Raw genomic sequence first — 20,501 nt, 5'->3', positions numbered from 1 at the left:
CCCTGGGGGACACAACCCAGGCCAGCACTTGCCACCCAGCTATTGGCTGGCTCAAGCTATGGATGTTATAGCATGTCACACACGGATATGTAAATGTTTTGCATAGAACACCTCACAGAAGAAGCGAGTAACATCTCCCTCAAAGCCACAGATTTGAGGGCAGGAATTCTCTGTCCCAGGACAAAATATAAACACATTTTGGGGAGGGAGCTATGATTTCATCAGTGGTTAAAGAATACATACCCAGCACATCTGCATCAGGAGCAAGCCAGGGAGAAAAGAAGAGAAGAGATGAAAGCTACAAGCAAACATCAACTTAATCCTCAGCAAGAAGAGCAAGCTGCAGGGCAGATATCCCGCAGGGTGGATGGGATATTGCATTGTGGAGAGGTTACCATGCAGAGGACACTGCCACACATAGGACATTATCACATGGATGGCTTAGCAAGCAAAGGAGCATATCACCAGGGCAGAATATCACACAGGGGGCATCGGTTAAGCTTTCTAGGGTACACAGCAGGGGTAGACAGGTATTGCAATGGTTTTCTTAGTTGTTCAGATGTAGCTGACTGAGCTTGAATGCACAAAACTGCTACTACTGTCCCCACTCAACATATCAGAACCTGCGGAAGCCCATGAGAATCAGAACCCAGCAGGAGCCCAGTTTATGCAGCCTGGAGTACCCTGGGCACCCTCCCCACTCCCGGCTTACCCAGGCTGGAGCGGGTGTTGGATCGCTCGATTATGGTGTGCTTGCTGGGGTTGTTTAACACAGAGCGCTTGGCCAGAGAGATGTCAGCCGTCACTCGGGTGATAGATATTCTAGGGACAGAGACAACACTGAAATAACGATAGACCTAGAGCACTCCTCTCAAACAGCTGCTTCAAGCTCTCTGAGGAAGGGCTATAAATAACATTCAGACATCACAAAACGTGGGCTTAGATTCTGAGCAGTCTGACCAATGGACCCTAGAAATATTCCTGTGTTATTATAACAGCTTACATAAAAGAAAAATACCCCCAAATCCTAAAAGTAACAACTATCTTCTGGTGCAGTCAATATTCTCATGCTTTCCTCCTTCCTGGCAGTCACCCGCCTTGAGGCGGCAGGGGAGAGCACGCCTCTAGCACACATTTACACCTTATCACCCCTCTTTTGCGCTCAGCAGTTCAGGTATACCTTACCTTCCCTCAAACTTGTGCTTCAGGAAATCGAATAGAGCTTTCTGCATCATATCTGTCACCTGTGGAGGGTGGGGGGAGACAGAGAGACATGAGCTGCACACTGCCCTAGGCAAGATGAACTTCTTGGGCTTCCTCCCTGTCCAGCCTGGATTATGCAGCCTCCCTACCATTTACAGACATTTTCATTCCCACCCCCGCACCCATACAGTACCAGCAACACCTGAACCCACTCTCCTCCCAACCTTGCACTCATGCATATCCCACCTCACCCTGAACTCACACTGTCCCACTGCCACCTGTGCCCAACACTGTCCACTGCTGCCTATACTCGCACTATCTGTTACGAGCGCGCGCGGGGTGCGGTCGTCTCGGGCGGGTGGTGAGCCCTTGGGCCACGGCAGGACCCCAGGAGGAGCCCAAGGCCACACCGTGGGAGGTGAGCTGAGCAGGCATGGGAGCCAAGCAGGCAGGAAAGAAGCAGGAAGTCCGGCCCTCAGCCGGACCTGCATGCCCATGGTAGCCAACACGGGGAAGTTGACTAATGAACGGTCCTCCGACTGTTCCCGGCCCCTTTCGGACCTGCCGCAGGGAACGGCAATGGGCAGCAGGCCGGACAGAGGCGAGGGCCAGACAGAGTCCTTATACAGAAGACGTCAGACGGGGGCTGAAGCAGACACTGTAGACAAGGCTGGACGGAAACATGGCACTGTCCATCAGGGCGCCCTACTCAGCCCACCCGTGGAACTGAGTCGCGGACCACCCTGTCCCAGACGCGCCCTACACAGCCCAGGAAGGCTGGTCGCGGACCACGCTGAGAAGGAGGGTGCAGGGAAACTCCAGGCGAACAGGAACTCCGATGCTGGGATACTCACATCCGAAGTCCTTACGGCTGGCAGGCAGGGAAGCTCCAGAGCCCGGGGGACGAATCCCTCCTGTTGGCCACTCCAGGGCCCAACAGGCCAGAAGGCTCAGGAGCCAGACAGGACGTAGGACAGAACAAGCGGAACTGGATCAGGATCAGGCAGCTTCAGGATCAGACATCAGGAAACACGTCAAGGCAGACATCAGGAAACATGGAAGACCTGGATCGGCAAGGTTACAGACAACTGTAATGCACAGATCCAAGGCCCTTTGCAAGTGAACAGAAAGTCCTTAAATACTGGAGGTAGAAGGCAACTCCCTGGGAGGAGCTTGCCAGGACCGCCCACCGCTGGTCCTATAAGTCAGGTGGAGAGCTGCGGGCCAGCCCCTAGGAGAAGGGCGTCGCCAAACAGGAAGTCCAATAGATGAGGCTTGCAAGCCACAGGCACAGCTAGGCCACTCAGGCCCTGGAGCAAGTCCCGGATGGAACACAGGCGAGGCCCTGGCTTCAAGGCGGCCTCTGGAGGAAGGTAAGAGACCTCCTGTAGCGCAGCAGCAGGGGGCATCGCAACACTATCCCTCTGCTACTTGTACTCACAGTGTCCCACTGTCACCTGTACCCACATTGTCCCACTGCTGCTCATACTAGCACTATTCCTCTGCTGCCTGTCCACATCTTTCGCCTACATGGCCTACCGAAGCACATTGCCTCGGATAGAGGATCGCAATTCACGGCAAAATTCTGGAAGGCTTTGTGCAAGCTATTTGACATCTCTCTGGATTATACATCAGCCTATCATCCCCAATCTAATGGCCAAACTGAGAGGATGAATAGGACCCTAAAACAGTTCATTCACGCCTATGTGAGTTGCCATCAGAATAATTGGCCAAACTTTTGCCATGGGCAGAATTCGCCATTAACTCACATCCAGCGTCATCCACTGGATCAACATCTTTCAAAGTGGTCTATGGACGACTACCTTCACCACCACTTCCACTGACTCTCTCAGTGTCGTCCCCAGCAGCTCAATCCACTGCTGATGATATCCATCAATTATGGATTCAGACTAAAGACATGCTAATCAAAGCGGGTGAACGAGCAAAGAAATCATACGATGCTCATCACTCTAAAGTGCCTGTATTTCTACCTGGTGACAAAGTCTGGCTGTCAACTAAGCACTTGAGACTAAAGTTACATTCTACTCTATTTGCTCCACGCTACGTCGGACCGTTTCCAATTCTCCGACGTCTTGGCAACATTACGTACAGTCTGAAGTTACCACCTGGATTGAAAATCCACAACGCATTCCACGTTTCACTTTTGAAACCATTCATTCTCAGTAAGTTCTCACCCAAGTCTCCAGAACCAACTTCTGTTACCACAGAAGAAGACCTTGACTATAAGGTTGAAGTTATTCTGGATGTAAGAAGACGTGGCAAAACTTGGGAATACCTTCTGTCTTGGGAAGGTTACGGCCCCGAAGAAAATTCTTGGGAGCCGATGGCAAATATCCTGGACAAAGAGATGCTTCTTCAATTTCATCAGATGCATCCACACAAACCAAACCCTGGTAAAAGGGCTGGAGGCCGTCCTTTGCAGGGGATACTGTTACATCCGTCGGTCTTCGACGGCTTCGCCCCGCCTACCTCTCTCTACTTGCGGCTCCTCCCGCTCACCTTGGACTGATGGCCACGGCGGCGTCTGCTTGCCGACCTCTCCGGCATCCCCGGACTGGCTTTGGTGCTGCCTCCACCATTCTCCTTCAAGGTACCTCTAGGGCACGTGGGCGCACGCCGCCCTCATCTTTATTTCCATGTTGGCGCGAACCTCAGGGGTTCTGTTCTGACATCACGACTCCAGGGTATATCTGCCTACTGCATTTGCTAGCTCGTTGAGTTAGCAACGGAACTCGTATGGATGGGATTCGTTCTCCGTCCCTAAGCTACTCTGCCACTCCAGCTCTATCTGGAACTCTTACTACCCTTCGGGGGTCACTAACAGGGTACCCGCTCCCCGGGGGCCTCTCTGCTTCTTTCAGGTGCTATCAGGAAACCGGTACTCGCTCCTTGAGGGCCCATGATCCCTGTGTCACTGCCTGCAACCTCTACCTTCTACTTGGAAGAACTAACTACAGTTTCCATCAGTAAGTACAGTCACCATCTCTCTCCACAGTACTGCTTCACTGGAATCAGGTACTCGCTCCTCAAGGGCCTGCCCTCTGCTCTGGTGCAAGAAATCTCGTCTAGTGGAATCTCTGCTACTGCTAGAGAGTACAATGCTACTGAGTCTCCCTGCTCTAAGGGATCAGGTACTCGCTCCTCGAGGGCCTGCTCTCCCTGTCTCGGAGTTCTCCTATTCTACTTGGGACTCTGAATGTTAATCTTATTGTGTGCTCATAACTCTCAGTCTCTTTCCACTACAGCACTGCCTACAGAGGATCTGCTGTTCCAGCGTTCTGTGAGAGATGTGCCCAGCTGGGCTCTACAACCACTACTCACTACTGCCACCTCTGGTGGTTCCATATACTGTTTAATAAAAGATTCAATCTGCGTTTGTCTGTCCGGAGTTTAGCCTGACACTGTGGTCCCTCACGGGACTGCCCCCGTGGGCGTGGTCAGCTGCCACAGTGTCCAAGGATCCACCCAAACACCAATAATCATAATAGCTAAAGAGTAGCAAATCTCCTGGACTGGATGGTATGCATCCTAGGGTACTGAAGGAACTAAAAAATGAAATTTCTGATCTATTAGTTAAAATTTGTAACCTATCATTAAAATCATCCATTGAACCTGAAGACTGGAGGGTGGAGGGCTCAAGGGACGATCCGGGTAACTATAGACCAGGGAGCCTGACTTCAGTGCCAGGAAAAATAGTGGAAACTATTCTAAAGATCAATATCATAGAGCATATAGAAAGACATGGTTTAATGGATCACAGTCAACATGGATTTACCCAAGGGAAGTCTTGCCTAACAAATCTGCTTCATTTTTTTTGAAGGGGTTAATAAACATGTGGATAAAGATGACCCAGTAGATGTAGTGTATTTGGATTTTCAGAAGGTGTCTGACAAAGTCTCTCATGAGAGGCTTCTAAGAAAACTAAAAAGTCATGGGATAGGAGGCGATGCCCTTTCATGGATTACAAACTGGTTAAAAGACAGGAAACAGAGTAGGACTAAATGGTCAATTTTCTCAGTGGAAAAGGGTAAACAGCGGCGTGCCTCAGGGATCTGTACTTGGACCGGTCCTTTGCAATATATATATATATATATATATATATATATATATATAAAAATGATGTGGAAAGGAATACGATGAGTGAGGTTATCAAATTTGCGGATGATACAAAATTATTCAGAGTAGTTAAATCACAAGCGGATTGTGATACATTACAGGAGGACCTTGCAAGACTGGAAGATTGGGCATCCAAATGGCAGATGAAATTTAATGTGGACAAGTGCAAGGTGTTGCATATAGGGAAAAATAACCCTTGCTGTAGTTACACGATGTTAGGTTCCATATTAGGAGCTACCACCCAGGAAAAAGATCTAGGCGTCATAGTGGATAATACTTTAAAATTGTCAGCTCACTGTGCTGCAGCAGTCAAAAAAGCAACCAGAATGTTAGGAATTATTAGGAAGGGAATGGTGAATAAAACAGAAAATGTCATAATGCCTCTCTGTTGCTCAATGATGAGTCCGCACCTTGAATACTGTGTACAGTTCTGGTCACCGCATCTCAAAAAATATATAGTTGCGATGAAGAAGGTACAGAGAAGGGCAACCAAAATGGTAAAGGGGATGGAACAGCTCCCCTATGAGGAAAGGCTGAAGAGGTTAGGGCTGTTCAGTTTGGAGAAGAGATGGCTGAGGGGGGATATGATAGGAGTCTTTAAGATCATGAGAGGACTTGATCGAGTAGATGTAAATCGGTTATTTACACTTTCAAATAATAGAAGGACTAGGAGGCATTCCATGAAGTTAGCAAGTAGCACATTTAAGACTAATTGGAGAAAATTCTTTTTCACTCAATGCACAATACAGCTATGGAATTTGTTGCCAAAGGATGTGGTTAGTGCAGTTAGTGTAGATGGGTTCAAAAAAGGTTTGGATAAGTTCTTGGAGGAGAAGTCCATTAACTGCTATTAATCAAGTTTACTTAGGGAATAGCCACTGAGAGTAATTGCATCAGTAGCAAAGGATCTTCTTAGTGTTTGGGTAATTGCCAGGTTCTTGTAGCCTGGATTGGCCACTGTTGGAAACAGGATGCTGGGCTTGATGGACCCTTGGTCTGACCCAGCATGGCAATTTCTTATGTTCTTATGAACGGGGGAAGGCAGTGCGGCTCGGCGCCCCCTTGCGCGCGCTGACCTCTGATTTTATAAATTGCGCGCACAAGTTATAAAATCGGGTGTACATGTGTGCGCGCCGGGTAGCGTGCACACATGTACGCCCGTGCACACCTTCTTAAAATCTACCCCATACGGTCTCACTGCCCCACCCTCGCCCATCAGCTCTTTGTGCTTGGCAGCACTCGACAGTTCCTTACCTCGTAGCCCTTCAAGGAAGGCCCAACTAAAATGATCGGCCTCATGGATGGCACAACATCATAAGGTGGCACGTGCTCCATCTGCAGGAGAAAGGTGCAGAGAGCAAGGCATCAGGCAGCCCAAGGCATGCTCTCCTTTATCGAGAGATAGGTACACACATACACTGTGCACACTGCAATACACAAACGCTGCTCGAGCCCAGAAACACACCGGGGTGGGGGGAGAAGAATCCAATTGCAAACATTGGTGAAAACTCCACACATACGGTTTTCTCTGCACGGTTTGCACCAATAATCAGCGCAAATGTATGCGGGAATTTTATTTTTCCAATCTACGAAGCACTCTACAGCGACCGACAACGAAACAAAAAAATGCAATGGCAAAAGCATAAAACAACAACCAGTAAATAAGAAACATCAGCCATGCAAACAAATCATCCATCCAGGCCCAAACATGACAAACGTAGAATAAAAGGCACCAGTTTAAAGAAGCAAGAAAGTTCAGTTCAGGAGAAGAGAGAGGCACTGTCCTAGCCAGTAGTGAGGGTAAGGGAAGAGCGATGCAAAGGGCATTTTAGCCAGCTTCTCGCACACCTTCTTCACACTCATGTCCAGGTCTAAAAGAGCAGTCTACAAACCTCCAGAACTGTGGGGCTCTCTTACTAGAGCGGCAGCAGAGGGGGTGCAAGGAAGATTTTACCCCCCACCCCCATCCCCAGTAGGAAAGGAGAGCCGCAGCCCTCACTGTGAAGAGCTTTAAAGAGCAGTGGTAAGATCTCTGGGAGCCAGCATCAAGCCTGTGAGGCTGGACAAACACGGACTCAGGGCCGCAGCCCTAGTATTCTGGTTCCCCCGCAATTTTAGGGTCTTGGTGGCTTTGATTATTACCCCTGGAAATAATACCTGGACAGATTTCTATTTGCTTTTCTTCTGCCAAAACCTTTCCTTCCCCACCTAGGAGCCCCTTGTCTCTGCCGGCACACCTCTGCAGTATGTGTGTAAAGTTTCCACGCTGTTCATTTACCTTCACCTGCACTGAGTGTGAGGAAGTTTGCACATTTCTATAGCGCTACACAAGACACGTAGCGCTATACATTTTCTGTGGGTACCACACTATTTCACCTTTAAGCAGCAGTTTATTACTCCCATATTAACTCAATTTGAAGCTGAATGTCTCAGGCCAATATACACACGCCATGAGGATGTGGCAGCCACCTCCTGAGCCATGACTGTGTATAGCCTGAGAGGCTTTGCTCCTTATGTACAGTGTGCAAGCTCCACTCATTATGTAGAGTGTGATGGATCCACCCCTTATGTACAGTGTGCAAGCTCTACCCATTAGGTAGAGTGTGATGGATCCACCCCTTATGTACAGTGTGCAAGCTCCACCCATTATGTAGAGTGTGATGGATCCACCCCTTATGTACAGTGTGCAAGCTCCACCCATTATGTAGAGTGTGATGGATCCACCCCTTATGTACAGTGTGCAAACTCCACCCATTATGTAGAGTGTGATGGCTCCACCCCTTATGTACAGTGTGCAAACTCCACTCATTATGTAGAGTGTGCAGGCTCTGCCCACAACATACTGCTCATGGTAGGCAGTGCATGTCTCGATAGCAAGGGAAGGAGGAGCTCGCTTTCCATCGGCTTATGATGGAGGAGCGAGAGGAGCAGCAGTAACACACAGAGAAGAGAGATGCTCACACTTACCGACTTCTGCTTCTGCTTGGCTACACCAGCGATCCATGGGCAGAGAGAGACACAAAGAGGAAAGACACACGCAGATAGAGAAAGACATACCAGGGATACAGAAAGATAAAGGAAGGCATACAAGTCATCGGAGAACAGACAGACAGAGGGAAAGGAGAAGAAATAGAGACAGCGGGTAAAGGCAGGCGAGACAAGAAAAGATAACAAGGCAGGCATGTTATTAACAAGTCAGACACACACACACCTCTGCCCAGACCTGGCCATACGCACAGGCACATTCAGATGTGCACACAGACAGGCACATTGCACACAGGCATACACGCAGGCACATTCAGATGTGCACACAGACAGGCACATTGCACACAGGCATACACGCAGGCAGATTCAGATGTGCACACAGACAGGCACATTGCACGCAGGCACATTCAGAAGCACTAACAGGCATATTGCACACAGGCATACACGCAGGCACATTCAACAGCTGGCATGCATTATACAGGCAGAGATGAATGAGCTATCTGGAGACTTGGGTAATTCAGCCACCTTTCAGAAGCTGTTCTGAAGTATTTTTGGCTGCTGTTGGAACGGGGGATGTCTCTTACCATCCCAGTAAAGCATGTCACACTGAACATTTTGTCTTAACTTTTTACAGCAGATTAATTATAAACAAACCTGAGATTTTCCTACTAAATGCAGATTGGCCATATAACAGGGAGGCCTGGAGCCTGGTCCAAACACAGAATACACTGACAGACCTTGTCAAGATTACTGGGCCATGAGCCCCGGACCCTCTCCGTGTTACTGGACTGTGAAACTGAGATCCTGCCAAGGTTACAGTGGGCCATGAATTCCAGTATCTGCTAGGGTTACTGGGCTGTGAGAGACAGACCCTGCCAGGGTCATCAAGCTGTGAATGCCAGGCTCTGCCAGGGATACTAGTTTGTTAATGTCAGGAATCTTCCTCATCTGCTCCTAGACCCATTCCCACAGCATCCACTCTGAACCAAGCTCCAAAACTGCACCCCTCATGAGCATTTAATCTCCTGACCATCTCCAGATATTAACAGATAGTGTAAATACTGAGCAACTAGGAAAATGCAAGCATCCGATGCACAACAGGAACACAATATTTGAGGGCAGACACAAGCTGCAGCACCCCAGGGTCTGACACAAGCTGCAGCATCCCAGGGTCTGACACAAGCTGCAGTGTCCCAGGGTCTGACACAAGCTGCAGCGTCCTAGGATCAGACATAAGCTTCACCATCCCAGGGTCTGACACAAGCTGCAGCGTCCTAGGATCAGACACAAGCTGCAGCGTCCCAGAACCTGGCATGGGCTGAATTTTACCTTTTTAAAGAAAGGGATTCGTTTGACATTGGATGGGGGCGTGGTGACACTGTTAACGCTAGTCTTAGGGGTATGATGGTCTGCAGCCTGTGCATCCAGCTCTTCGTCCTCTAGCTCAAGGGCATCTAGGCCATAATCTATGTGAGATATATCTAAGGGTCCTGGGGTAGAGGAAAGGGAGAGAGAGAGAGAGAGGAGGGAAAGGGATGCAGGAACACAACAAAAGAAAAGGTTGAAAAAAAGTTAACTAGGTGAAGATGAAAAGATGATGACCACTGAAAAAAAAAGGAAAAGAATGGGCCCCTCCCCGGTCCTTAGAGAGCAGCCCAGGGCTCCGCTGGCTGCAGACGTGAGGTGTGCCGATTGCACCAGTGCTCAGGTCCTTCTTCATCGCCCTGGCAGCTGAGCCCCCTGCCCAGCTCCTGCCGACGGTGCCTTAAGTGCATGAAAAATGGAGGGAATGTTCCCAGCCACTGTGCTGGGTGACTCGGCCGCTCCTGAACCGCCCTCCTCTAGCTGCTTACAAGTAGAGGACAGAGAGGCAACCCCGGCAGGGCATTTACTGAGATGAATTTCAGGAGCAGACTCTTCAGTCAGGCCGTGTTACTCAGATACAGATCTATTAACCCTGGCACGGGCCTTTCTTTGTATTTGAGCAGTTTAGCAGGGACAGATTTATTCAATTCTGAAATTTGTATTTAAAGGGAATAAAAAAAATCATCCACCACTAATTCATTTTGACAAGGAATGGGTGCGAAACACGTATCAGTGTACGTCACATCAGTCCTAGCAGGGCTGAACAGTTCATGTTTTAAAAGGTGAAGAAACTAAGGAGGCACAGCCAGGGCCATCGCAGGGAATCTCCCTCCCATGCCGGGATCATCACCCTCCAAAAAGTACAGGCAGACATTATTATAAACCTCTTGGAAAAAAAATTTGAAATCAATTGCTTTCTCAGCAAAGCAGGCAGTCAGAAGGGAGCCCGGAGGACTGGGGACCTCTGATCCCCCAGGGACTGTGGGATGGGGGCTCAGGGTCTGATAAAAGCTTTGCACTCCCAGGGTCCTTACCACTGAGTGGTGGAGCGGGTCTCCGGGTTCCTGTCACCAGATCCCCCAGGCTGGAGCTGGAGTTCCCGCCGGATTTACTGTTTATGAAAATGGAAGAGTGAAAACATAAGCAATCAGTAAAGCACTAATGAAACCTGCAGACTCAGCAGAGCTTCAACCAAGCAAAGCAGAAAAGAGCTAAGAGCCACGGGATGGCACTTAGGTAGTCATAAATAAGAGCAAGACAGTTATTTGGCTGTCCTATAGTTAGCCAGATAACCGCAGCCAACTACATCTAGCTGAGTATATCCAGCAGTGCAGCTGCACCTCTGAATATCTAGGAGTAGCCTCGTGGTTAGAGCAGGGGCTATGAAGCAGGAGACCAGGGTTCAGGTCCCACCATCACTCCTTGTGACCTTGGGCAAGTCACTTTACCCTCCATTGCCTCAGGTACAAAACTTAGATTGTAAGCCCTCTGGGGATAGGGAAACACCTACAGTACCTGAATGTAATACACTTTGAAGCGCTGCAAAAAGTGGAATCTAAATCTAACTAAAAAATCTTGCACAAGTTAGGCAGATAAGTTTATCAGGCTATCTTGTTCATACAGAATGAAAAATTACCTCGCTGGATCACCCCAAAGTTTCATCAAGCCCAGCAACCTTTCCTCTCCCCAGGCCTTGCATGCGGCCCTTTGCTTAAAAGATTTGGGAACCCCCAGCTTCCTGCAGGGGGCGCTGATTCTTGTTTGGCACATCAGTAATGCGCTGACGTCTGTTACTCACATTGCCCCTCTGAGAGGGACCATACAAAGTGGCGTCACATTCACTCATCCACGCTTCTCTTAATATTAAATTGCAGGAAGTAAGTGGTGACGAGCGTCCCTCACCGTGGATCACGTGACACGTCTCCCCGCAGCCGAACTTCTCACCTGGAGCTGAGTCGGTTCTGCCTCATCTTCTGCTCCTGTAGCATCCTCATGTTCTCCAGCTTGACAGGGCTGGGAATGAAGCCCACCTCGCACCCCTCCTTCACCAGGCGTCCGATCCACCACTCGTTATTGTATTTCTGTGCCCAACAGAAAGGCAAATGCTTACATGGGCTGCAGAAAGGTGGGGGGAACATGGGGTCACATTCCCTATCACCTTCCCATTAAATATAATGGGGGGAGGGGAGACAGGACTCAGCAGGAGCAGTGCAGAAAGAGTTCTGGTAAGGTCCAGATGTGACTTTTCTCTCCTCGCCGCATGTGGATGGCTTCACCCATGGCACCGAAAGAGCTAAGCCAATGTCACCGGGCAAACCTCCGACCCCCCTGCCCCCCTGCCCCATCCCTTACCTCTTTGATATGCAGGAAGTCCTTAGGCTCGAAGGAGATGGACATCCCCTGGACGGGCACTTCATCACTGAGGGAGGGGTTGTACCCAACGTTCGTCCTGACTGCAAAGGCAACAGGCTTGGTCTGTCAGAGAGAGCAAGAAGCAGTGAGGCACCCCCGACGCAGTGCACGCCTCGCACCACTCATCCCACCAGGCTTCACCCTAGGGACCCCCGTGCAAGCCCAGTGACGTGATTTCCTGAGGGGGGGCTCATCGTTCCTCCCCAGCACGCAGCATCCAGCATGTTAGATGCACTGGGTCCCAGTCCAGCGGGCAGTGCCGACACCAAGTCCCAGACAGCAGTGCCTGGTTTCCAGTGAGGTGGCAGGCGGGCCTGATCCATTATTCACCTTAAACATCCCCAGTGGCTCCTGACCAAGTGCTGCTGACCTACAGCAACCACTGAATGCGCCTCTTAACCATGCAAGCATTGATCGAACAATTTATCAAGATTAGCCAAATGAATTAACTAATAAGAATTTCCCTTTATCCAGCCAGAGATGGATGTTCAGTCATTAGGCCTTCTGACAGAGAACAGGCGGCCAGGAACCACAACCCAGCTGGCACTGAGAGAGGGAGAGAACAGTTTGCTATCCATTTCAGAGCACAAACAGATCCCCCCTCCACCACAGCGTAATACAGGGGCCCCATGAGCCTGGGCTCCCTGTTACATGGCAAGCATCAGAGTTCAGGGTACCCAGTCCTACCATCTGATAGCATCACCAGCAGAACGCCAGCCTGCCAGCCTCTCCCCCTATCCCTGCCAGCCTGCTGGCAGGGATAGGGGGAGAGGCTCTGTGAGAAGCAAAGGTTTCAATCATCCTTGGGTCCAACATCTTTACCCTTAGTCTGTCCGGGCCTGGAACTCATGAAAATATGCTAGTCCGATGGTAAGGGCAGCTAGCCATATTGTCTGCTAGTTACAGGGCAACCTCCTAGGAACCTGGTCTGGGCGGCTTCCATTAGCTGCTGCATTAACTGTTTCATGCCCTTGGGCCTTGAGCTCCTAGTCTGCAGCAGAAAGAGCAGCTCTGCTCACTTTGGCTTTCTCCAGTTGTGCCAAGGCCTGGCGCTCAGCTTCCTTCCTCAGCGCCTCGCGGTCCTCCTCCAGAGAAACATCTGAATCCGAGGGGCGACTGGTGTAAGATTCTGCTGAGCCCTGGGGTAGAGGGAGGAAGGAGAGATGTAAGAGAGGCCATTGACATGCCCTGGCTGGGATTGGAGTCTCCATCCAATAATAACCGGAAACAGCAAGTGCAGCATCTCCAGGGAGTACAGCACTTATGGAATAAATAAGAAGGAACCACCCTCCATCCATACATCCCTGACCTCACACATAGAAACATAGAAGTGATGGCAGAAGAAGACCAAACGGCCCATCCAGTCTGCCCAGCAAGCTACGCACTTTATCCATTTTTTTCCCCCCTTTTTTCTCCCTCCCACCCGTCTCTATTGGCTTCCAGCACCCTCCGGCCCCAATTCCCTTCCACCCCTCCACCAATGCAGAGAGCAGCGCCATCCTAGTGAACATCCAGCTCAATCAGGGGTAGCAACCGCCGCAACCAGCAGGCCACACCCCTGCCCCTTACCCACCCCTGTTTTGTTTGCTTGTTTGTTTGTTTTTGTTTTTTTTGAGATGGCAGCCCTCCATCCTTCCGCTCCGTGAAGGTGGAACACCAACCACTGGCCACTGGCATCCCGCTCCGTGAATGCCTCTGTGGCTACTGCCGCTCCGTGCAGTGTTTTGTTGCATGAAAGTGAAACACCAACTACTGGCCACTGGCATCCCGCTCCGTGAATGCCTCAGTGGCTACTGCCGCACCGTGCAGTGTTTGCTGCCTCCTCTCTATTTATGCCCACTAGACTTGATGGATCCACAGTATTTATCCCACGCCTCCCTCTACCCCAGGGCTCCATCATGATGGAGCCTCCCCTCCATCCTCCAATCCCTGACCTCACACACCACAATGGAGCCTCCTTCCATCCATACATCCCTGACCTCACACACCATGATGGAGCCTCCCTCCATCCATACATCCCTGACCTCACACACCACGATGGAGCCTCCCTCCATCCATACATCCCTGACCTCACACACCACGATGGAGCCTCCCTCCATCCATACATCCCTGACCTCACAACCACGATGCAGCCTCCCTCCATCCATACATCCCTGACCTCATACACCATGATGGAACCTCCCTCCATCCATACATCCCTGACCTCACACACCACGATGGAGCCTCCCTCCATCCATACATCTCTGACCTCACACATCACGATGGAGCCTCCATCCATACATCCCTGACCTCACACACCACGATGGAACCTCCCTCCATCCTCCAATCCCTGACCTCACACACCACGATGGAGTCTGCCTCCATCCATACATCCCTGACCTCACACATCACAATGTAGCCTCCCTCCATTCTTCGATCCTTAACCTCACACACCACGATGGAGCTTCCCTCCATCTTCCCATCCCTGACCTCACACACCATGATGGAGCCTCCCTCCAACCTCCCATCCCTGACCTCACACACCATGATGGAGCCTCCCTCCATCCTCCAATCCCTGACCTCACACACCACGATGGAGCCTGCCTCCTCCCTCCCATCATTGACCTCACACACCACGATGCTGCCTGCCTCCATCCTCCCATCCCTGACCTCACACATCATGATGGAGCCTCCCTCCTCCTTCCCATCATTGACCTCATACACCACTATGGAGCCTCCCTCCTCCCTCCCATCATTGACCTCACACACCATGATGGAGCCTCCCTCCATCCTCCAATCCGTGACCTCACACACATATGATGGAGCCTCCCTCCATCCTCCAATCCCTGACCTCGTATACCACGATGGAGCCTCCCTCCATCCATACATCCCTGACCTCACACATCACGATGGAGCCTCCATCCATACATCCCTGACCTCACACACCACGATGGAGCCTGCCTCCATCCATACATCCCTGACCTCACACACCACGATGGAGCCTCCCTCCATCCTCCATCCTCCAATCCCTGACCTCACACACCACGATGGAGTCTGCCTCCATACTCCAATCCCTGACCTCACACACCACGATGGAGCCTGCCTCCATCCATACATCCCTGACCTCACACACCACGATGGAGCCTGCCTCCATCCTCCAATCCCTGACCTCACACATCACGATGCAGCCTCCCTCCATTCTTCCATCCCTAACCTCACACACCACGATGGAGCTTCCCTCCATCTTCCCATCCCTGACCTCACACACCATGATGGAGCCTCCCTCCAACCTCCCATACCTGACCTCACACACCACGATGGAGCCTCCCTCCATCCTCCAATCCCTGACCTCATACACCACTATGGAGCCTCCCTCCTCCCTCCCATCATTGACCTCACACACCACAATGCAGCCTGCCTCCATCCATACATCCCTGACCTCACACACCACGATGGAGCCTCCCTCCATCCTCCATCCTCCAATCCCTGACCTCACACATCACGATGGAGCCTCCATCCATACATCCCTGACCTCACACACCACGATGGAGCCTGCCTCCATCCATACATCCCTGACCTCACACACCACGATGGAGCCTCCCTCCATCCTCCATCCTCCAATCCCTGACCTCACACACCACGATGGAGTCTGCCTCCATACTCCAATCCCTGACCTCACACACCACGATGGAGCCTGCCTCCATCCATACATCCCTGACCTCACACACCACGATGGAGCCTGCCTCCATCCTCCAATCCCTGACCTCACACATCACGATGCAGCCTCCCTCCATTCTTCCATCCCTAACCTCACACACCACGATGGAGCTTCCCTCCATCTTCCCATCCCTGACCTCACACACCATGATGGAGCCTCCCTCCAACCTCCCATACCTGACCTCACACACCACGATGGAGCCTCCCTCCATCCTCCAATCCCTGACCTCACACACCACAATGGAGCCTGCCTCCTCCCCTCCCATCATTGACCTCACACACCACGATGCTGCCTGCCTCCATCCTCCCATCCCTGACCTCACACATCATGATGGAGCCTCCCTCCTCCTCCCTCCTCCTTCCCATCATTGACCTCATACACCACTATGGAGCCTCCCTCCTCCCTCCCATCATTGACCTCACACACCACGATGCAGCCTGCCTCCATCCTCCCATCCCTGACCTCACACATCATGATGGAGCCTCCTTCCTCCTTCCCATCATTGACCTCACACACCACGATGGAGCCTCCCTCCATCCCTCCATCCTGCCATCCCTAACCTCACACACATACGATGGAGCCTCCCTCCATCCTCCCATCCCTAACCTCACACACATACAATGGAGCCTCCCTCCAATATCCCATTCCTGACCTCACACACTATGATGGAGCCTCTCTCCTCCCTCCCATCATTGACCTCACACACCACTATGGAGCCTCCCTCCATCCTCCCATCCCTGACCTCGCACACCACGATGGAGCCTGCCTCCATCCTCCCATCCCTGACCTCACACATCACGATGCAGCCTCCCTCCATTCTCCCATCCCTAACCTCACACACATACGATGGAGCTTCCCTCCATTCTCCCATCCCTGACCTCACACATCATGATGGAACCTCCCTCCTCCTTCCCATCATTGACCTCACACACTACTATGGAGCCTCCCTCCTCCTTCCCATCATTGACCTCACACACCACTATGGAGCCTCCCTCCATCCTCCCATCCCTGACCTCACATACCACGATAGAGCCTCCCTCCATCCTCCCATTCCTGACCTCACACACCACGATGGAGCCTCCCTCCATCCTCCAATCCCTGACCTCACACACATACGATGGAGCCTCCCTCCATCCTCCAATCCCTGACCTCGTACACCATGATGGAGCCTCCCTACATCCTCCAATCCCTGACCTTGCACACCATGATGGAGCCTCCCTCCATCCTCCCATCCCTGACCTCATACACCACGATGGAGCATCCCTCCATCCTGCCATCCCTAACCTCACACACATACGATGGAGCCTCCCTCCATCCTCCAATCCCTGACCTCACACACCACGATGGAGCCTCCCTCCATCCTCCCATCCCTAACCTCACACACATACAATGGAGCCTCCCTCCAATATCCCATTCCTGACCTCACACACTATGATGGAGCCTCCCTCCATTCTCCCATTCCTGACCTCACACACTATGATGGAGCCTCCCTCCTCCCTCCCATCATTGACCTCACACACCACTATGGAGCCTCCCTCCATCCTCCCATCCCTGACCTCGCACACCACGATGGAGCCTGCCTCCATCCTCCCATCCCTGACCTCACACATCACGATGCAGCCTCCCTCCATTCTCCCATCCCTAACCTCACACACATACGATGGAGCTTCCCTCCATTCTCCCATCCCTGACCTCACACATCATGATGGAACCTCCCTCCTCCTTCCCATCATTGACCTCACACACTACTATGGAGCCTCCCTCCTCCTTCCCATCATTGACCTCACACACCACTATGGAGCCTCCCTCCATCCTCCCATCCCTGACCTCACATACCACGATAGAGCCTCCCTCCATCCTCCCATTCCTGACCTCACACACCACGATGGAGCCTCCCTCCATCCTCCAATCCCTGACCTCACACACATACGATGGAGCCTCCCTCCATCCTCCAATCCCTGACCTCGTACACCATGATGGAGCCTCCCTACATCCTCCAATCCCTGACCTTGCACACCATGATGGAGCCTCCCTCCATCCTCCCATCCCTGACCTCATACACCACGATGGAGCATCCCTCCATCCTGCCATCCCTAACCTCACACACATACGATGGAGCCTCCCTCCATCCTCCAATCCCTGACCTCACACACCACGATGGAGCCTCCCTCCATCCTCCCATCCCTAACCTCACACACATACAATGGAGCCTCCCTCCAATATCCCATTCCTGACCTCACACACTATGATGGAGCCTCCCTCCATTCTCCCATTCCTGACCTCACACACTATGATGGAGCCTCCCTCCTCCCTCCCATCATTGACCTACACACCACTATGTAGTATCACTCACTCCCCTTTCATAACAACGTAACAATTAGCATGCTGGGTGAGACCACTGTCCAGGAACAGTGGCCAACATTGTTTCCAGCTGTGGCTAATCCAGGTCACAAGTATCCAGCAGATCCCATAAAGTAGATCTCATTCCTGTTACTCATTCCCAGGGATAGCTGTGGCTTTCTCTAATCTATCTGACTAATAATGTGTTATGGACTTTTCCTTCGGGAACTTCTTTTAAACCCCGCTATGCTAATCACCTTGACCACGTCCTCTGGCAACAGATTCCACAGCTCAATAGTGAAAAAGCACTTTCTACGATCTGTTCTGAATCTGCTGGTTGTTAGTGTCATGTATTGTTCCCCACCCTTAGTACTGTTTGAAAGGGTTAATGACCATCCTTTATTTACCCATTCCACCCCATCATGATTTTAGAAACTTCATATTTCATATTTATATACCATCGGTTTACAATAAAACAATATATAAAAACCTAAGACCTATACATTCAAATATAAAACATTACTAATAGTTAAACTTCTATCCTGTCCCCTCTGAGCCATCTTTTTTCCCAAGCTGAAGAACCCTAACCTGCATAGAGATGCTCCATCCCCTTTATCATTCTTGTCACCCTCCTCTGCACCCTTTCTAGTTCTGCGCTGTCTTTCTTGAGATGGGGTGACCAGAACTGCACCCAATACTCCTGATGCAGTCACACCATGGATTGATACAGAGGCAATATGAGATTCTCAATTTTGTTCTCCATTCCCTTTTGGATTCTTCCCTGATGGAATCTCACTCCTTCCTCCCAACCTTGACCTCACACACTATGAATACTTCTACTGCACATAATTGCACTGAATTTTGAAAGAGAAATCCCTGGTGTTGCTTCTGCATGAAAGCCTGCTGGTGTAATATGCACACAGTGAATGCGCCTGTATAGTTTTGCACGAGCTATTTGTGCAGAAGATGGGGGTACGGGAGGGTAAAATGGAGAAATTACTTACCTGATAATTTCGTTTTCTTTAGTGTAGACAGATAGACTCAGGACCAATGGATATAGTGTGCTCCTGATAGCAGTTGGAGACAGAGTCAGATTTCAATCTGACGTCAGCCCTAGTACATATACCCCTGCAGGAAGCTCTGCTCTTCAGTATTCTCCTCGAAAAGCAATTGTGGATATGTGTGTGTTTGAATAACTTGGTTAACTTGATTAATTTGAACTGGTTGATGTGAATTTTAGTTGGAGACCGCCAGTGCACTCAACCGAGAAACGCCTACACCCGGTAGCTATGGGTGTCCTAACTAAAGGTAAGGTGTGGCTTGTCTTGCTCTCGGGGATTGTCACCCGAGGTTTCAGAATTCCTAGGCAGCCATGGGCGGGATACTGAGTCCATCTGTCTACATTAAGGAAAACGAAATTATCAGGTAAGTAATTTCTCCATTTCCTAGCGTGTAGGAGATGGACTCAGGACTAATGGGATGTACAAAAGCTACTCTCGGACCGGGTGGGAGGCTGCCCGTGACCCACTTAGTAATGCCCTTGCAAATGTTGTGTCCTCCCGGGCCTGAACATCCAGGCGGTAAAACCTCGAGAAGGTGTGAATGGAGGACCATGTCGCCGCCCAACAGATCTCGGCAGGTGACAGCATCTTGGTTTCTCCCCAGAACACTTCCTGGGCTCTGGTGGAATGGGCCTTGACTTGTAGAGGTGGAGGCTTGCCTGCTTCTACGTAGACCGCCTTGATTACTTCTTTGATCCAGCGGGCTATGGTTGCCCACAAGGCCGCTTCCCCTTGTTTCTTCCCGCTGTGAAGGACAAATAGGTGGTCAGTCTTTTGTATGGATTCCGATCTTTCCAGGTATCGGACTAGGAGTCTGCCAACGTTAAGATGGCGAAGGGGGCATGATTCTTCCGAGTCCTTATGCTCGTCTGGAGATGGCAGCGAGATGGTTTGGTTTAGGTGGAAATGAGAAACCACCTTTGGAAGGAAGGAGGGGACAGTGCGTAGCTGTTCCTCAGATTACCGGTGTTAATCTGAGGAACGATTCCCAATAGGATAGTGCTTGAAGTTCAGAGATGCAACAAGCTGAACATATTGCCACTAGGAATGCAGTCTTCAAGGTCAGGAGCCTTAGGGGCAGACTGCGTGAAGGTCTAAAAGAAGTTCCCGCTAGGAAGTCGAGTACTAGATTGAGATTCCATAGGGGTACCAGCCATTTTATAGGTAGTCGGATTTGCTTGTTCCCTCTCAGGAAGCGAGAGATGTCTGGATGGGAAGATAGACTGATGCCGTCCACTTTGGCTCTGAAGCAAGCCCACGCGGCCAGTTGAACCTTGATGGAGTTGAGAGACAACCCCTTC

General features: G+C 50.9%; 1 protein-coding gene across 3 annotated transcripts in view; it reads right to left on the bottom strand.

Moving 5' to 3' along the window:
• The window catches only part of CACNB1 (calcium voltage-gated channel auxiliary subunit beta 1), a 61,470-nt gene that overhangs the window by 15,036 nt on the left and 25,933 nt on the right, over nt 1-20,501 (bottom strand). The window contains exons 2-10 of one of the 3 annotated variants that reach the window (XM_029572975.1): nt 13,122-13,241; nt 12,043-12,165; nt 11,635-11,771; nt 10,725-10,801; nt 9,655-9,815; nt 6,595-6,675; nt 1,186-1,244; nt 713-822; nt 244-252 (exon numbers count right to left, since the gene is read on the bottom strand). In XM_029572975.1, coding sequence (XP_029428835.1) covers nt 244-252; nt 713-822; nt 1,186-1,244; nt 6,595-6,675; nt 9,655-9,815; nt 10,725-10,801; nt 11,635-11,771; nt 12,043-12,165; nt 13,122-13,241 — 877 coding nt within the window. Of the gene's footprint in view, nt 1-243; nt 253-712; nt 823-1,185; nt 1,245-6,594; nt 6,676-8,307; nt 8,328-9,654; nt 9,816-10,724; nt 10,802-11,634; nt 11,772-12,042; nt 12,166-13,121; nt 13,242-20,501 lie in introns of all 3 variants that reach the window. The other 2 variants (XM_029572976.1, XM_029572977.1) reach the window with 2 other exon arrangements.

The sequence above is a fragment of the Rhinatrema bivittatum genome, chromosome 12, assembly GCF_901001135.1.
Source record: "Rhinatrema bivittatum chromosome 12, aRhiBiv1.1, whole genome shotgun sequence".
Taxonomy (NCBI): domain Eukaryota; kingdom Metazoa; phylum Chordata; class Amphibia; order Gymnophiona; family Rhinatrematidae; genus Rhinatrema; species Rhinatrema bivittatum.
Note: the sequence above shows the minus strand (reverse complement) of the source record. Positions and strands in the feature narration are given on the sequence as shown.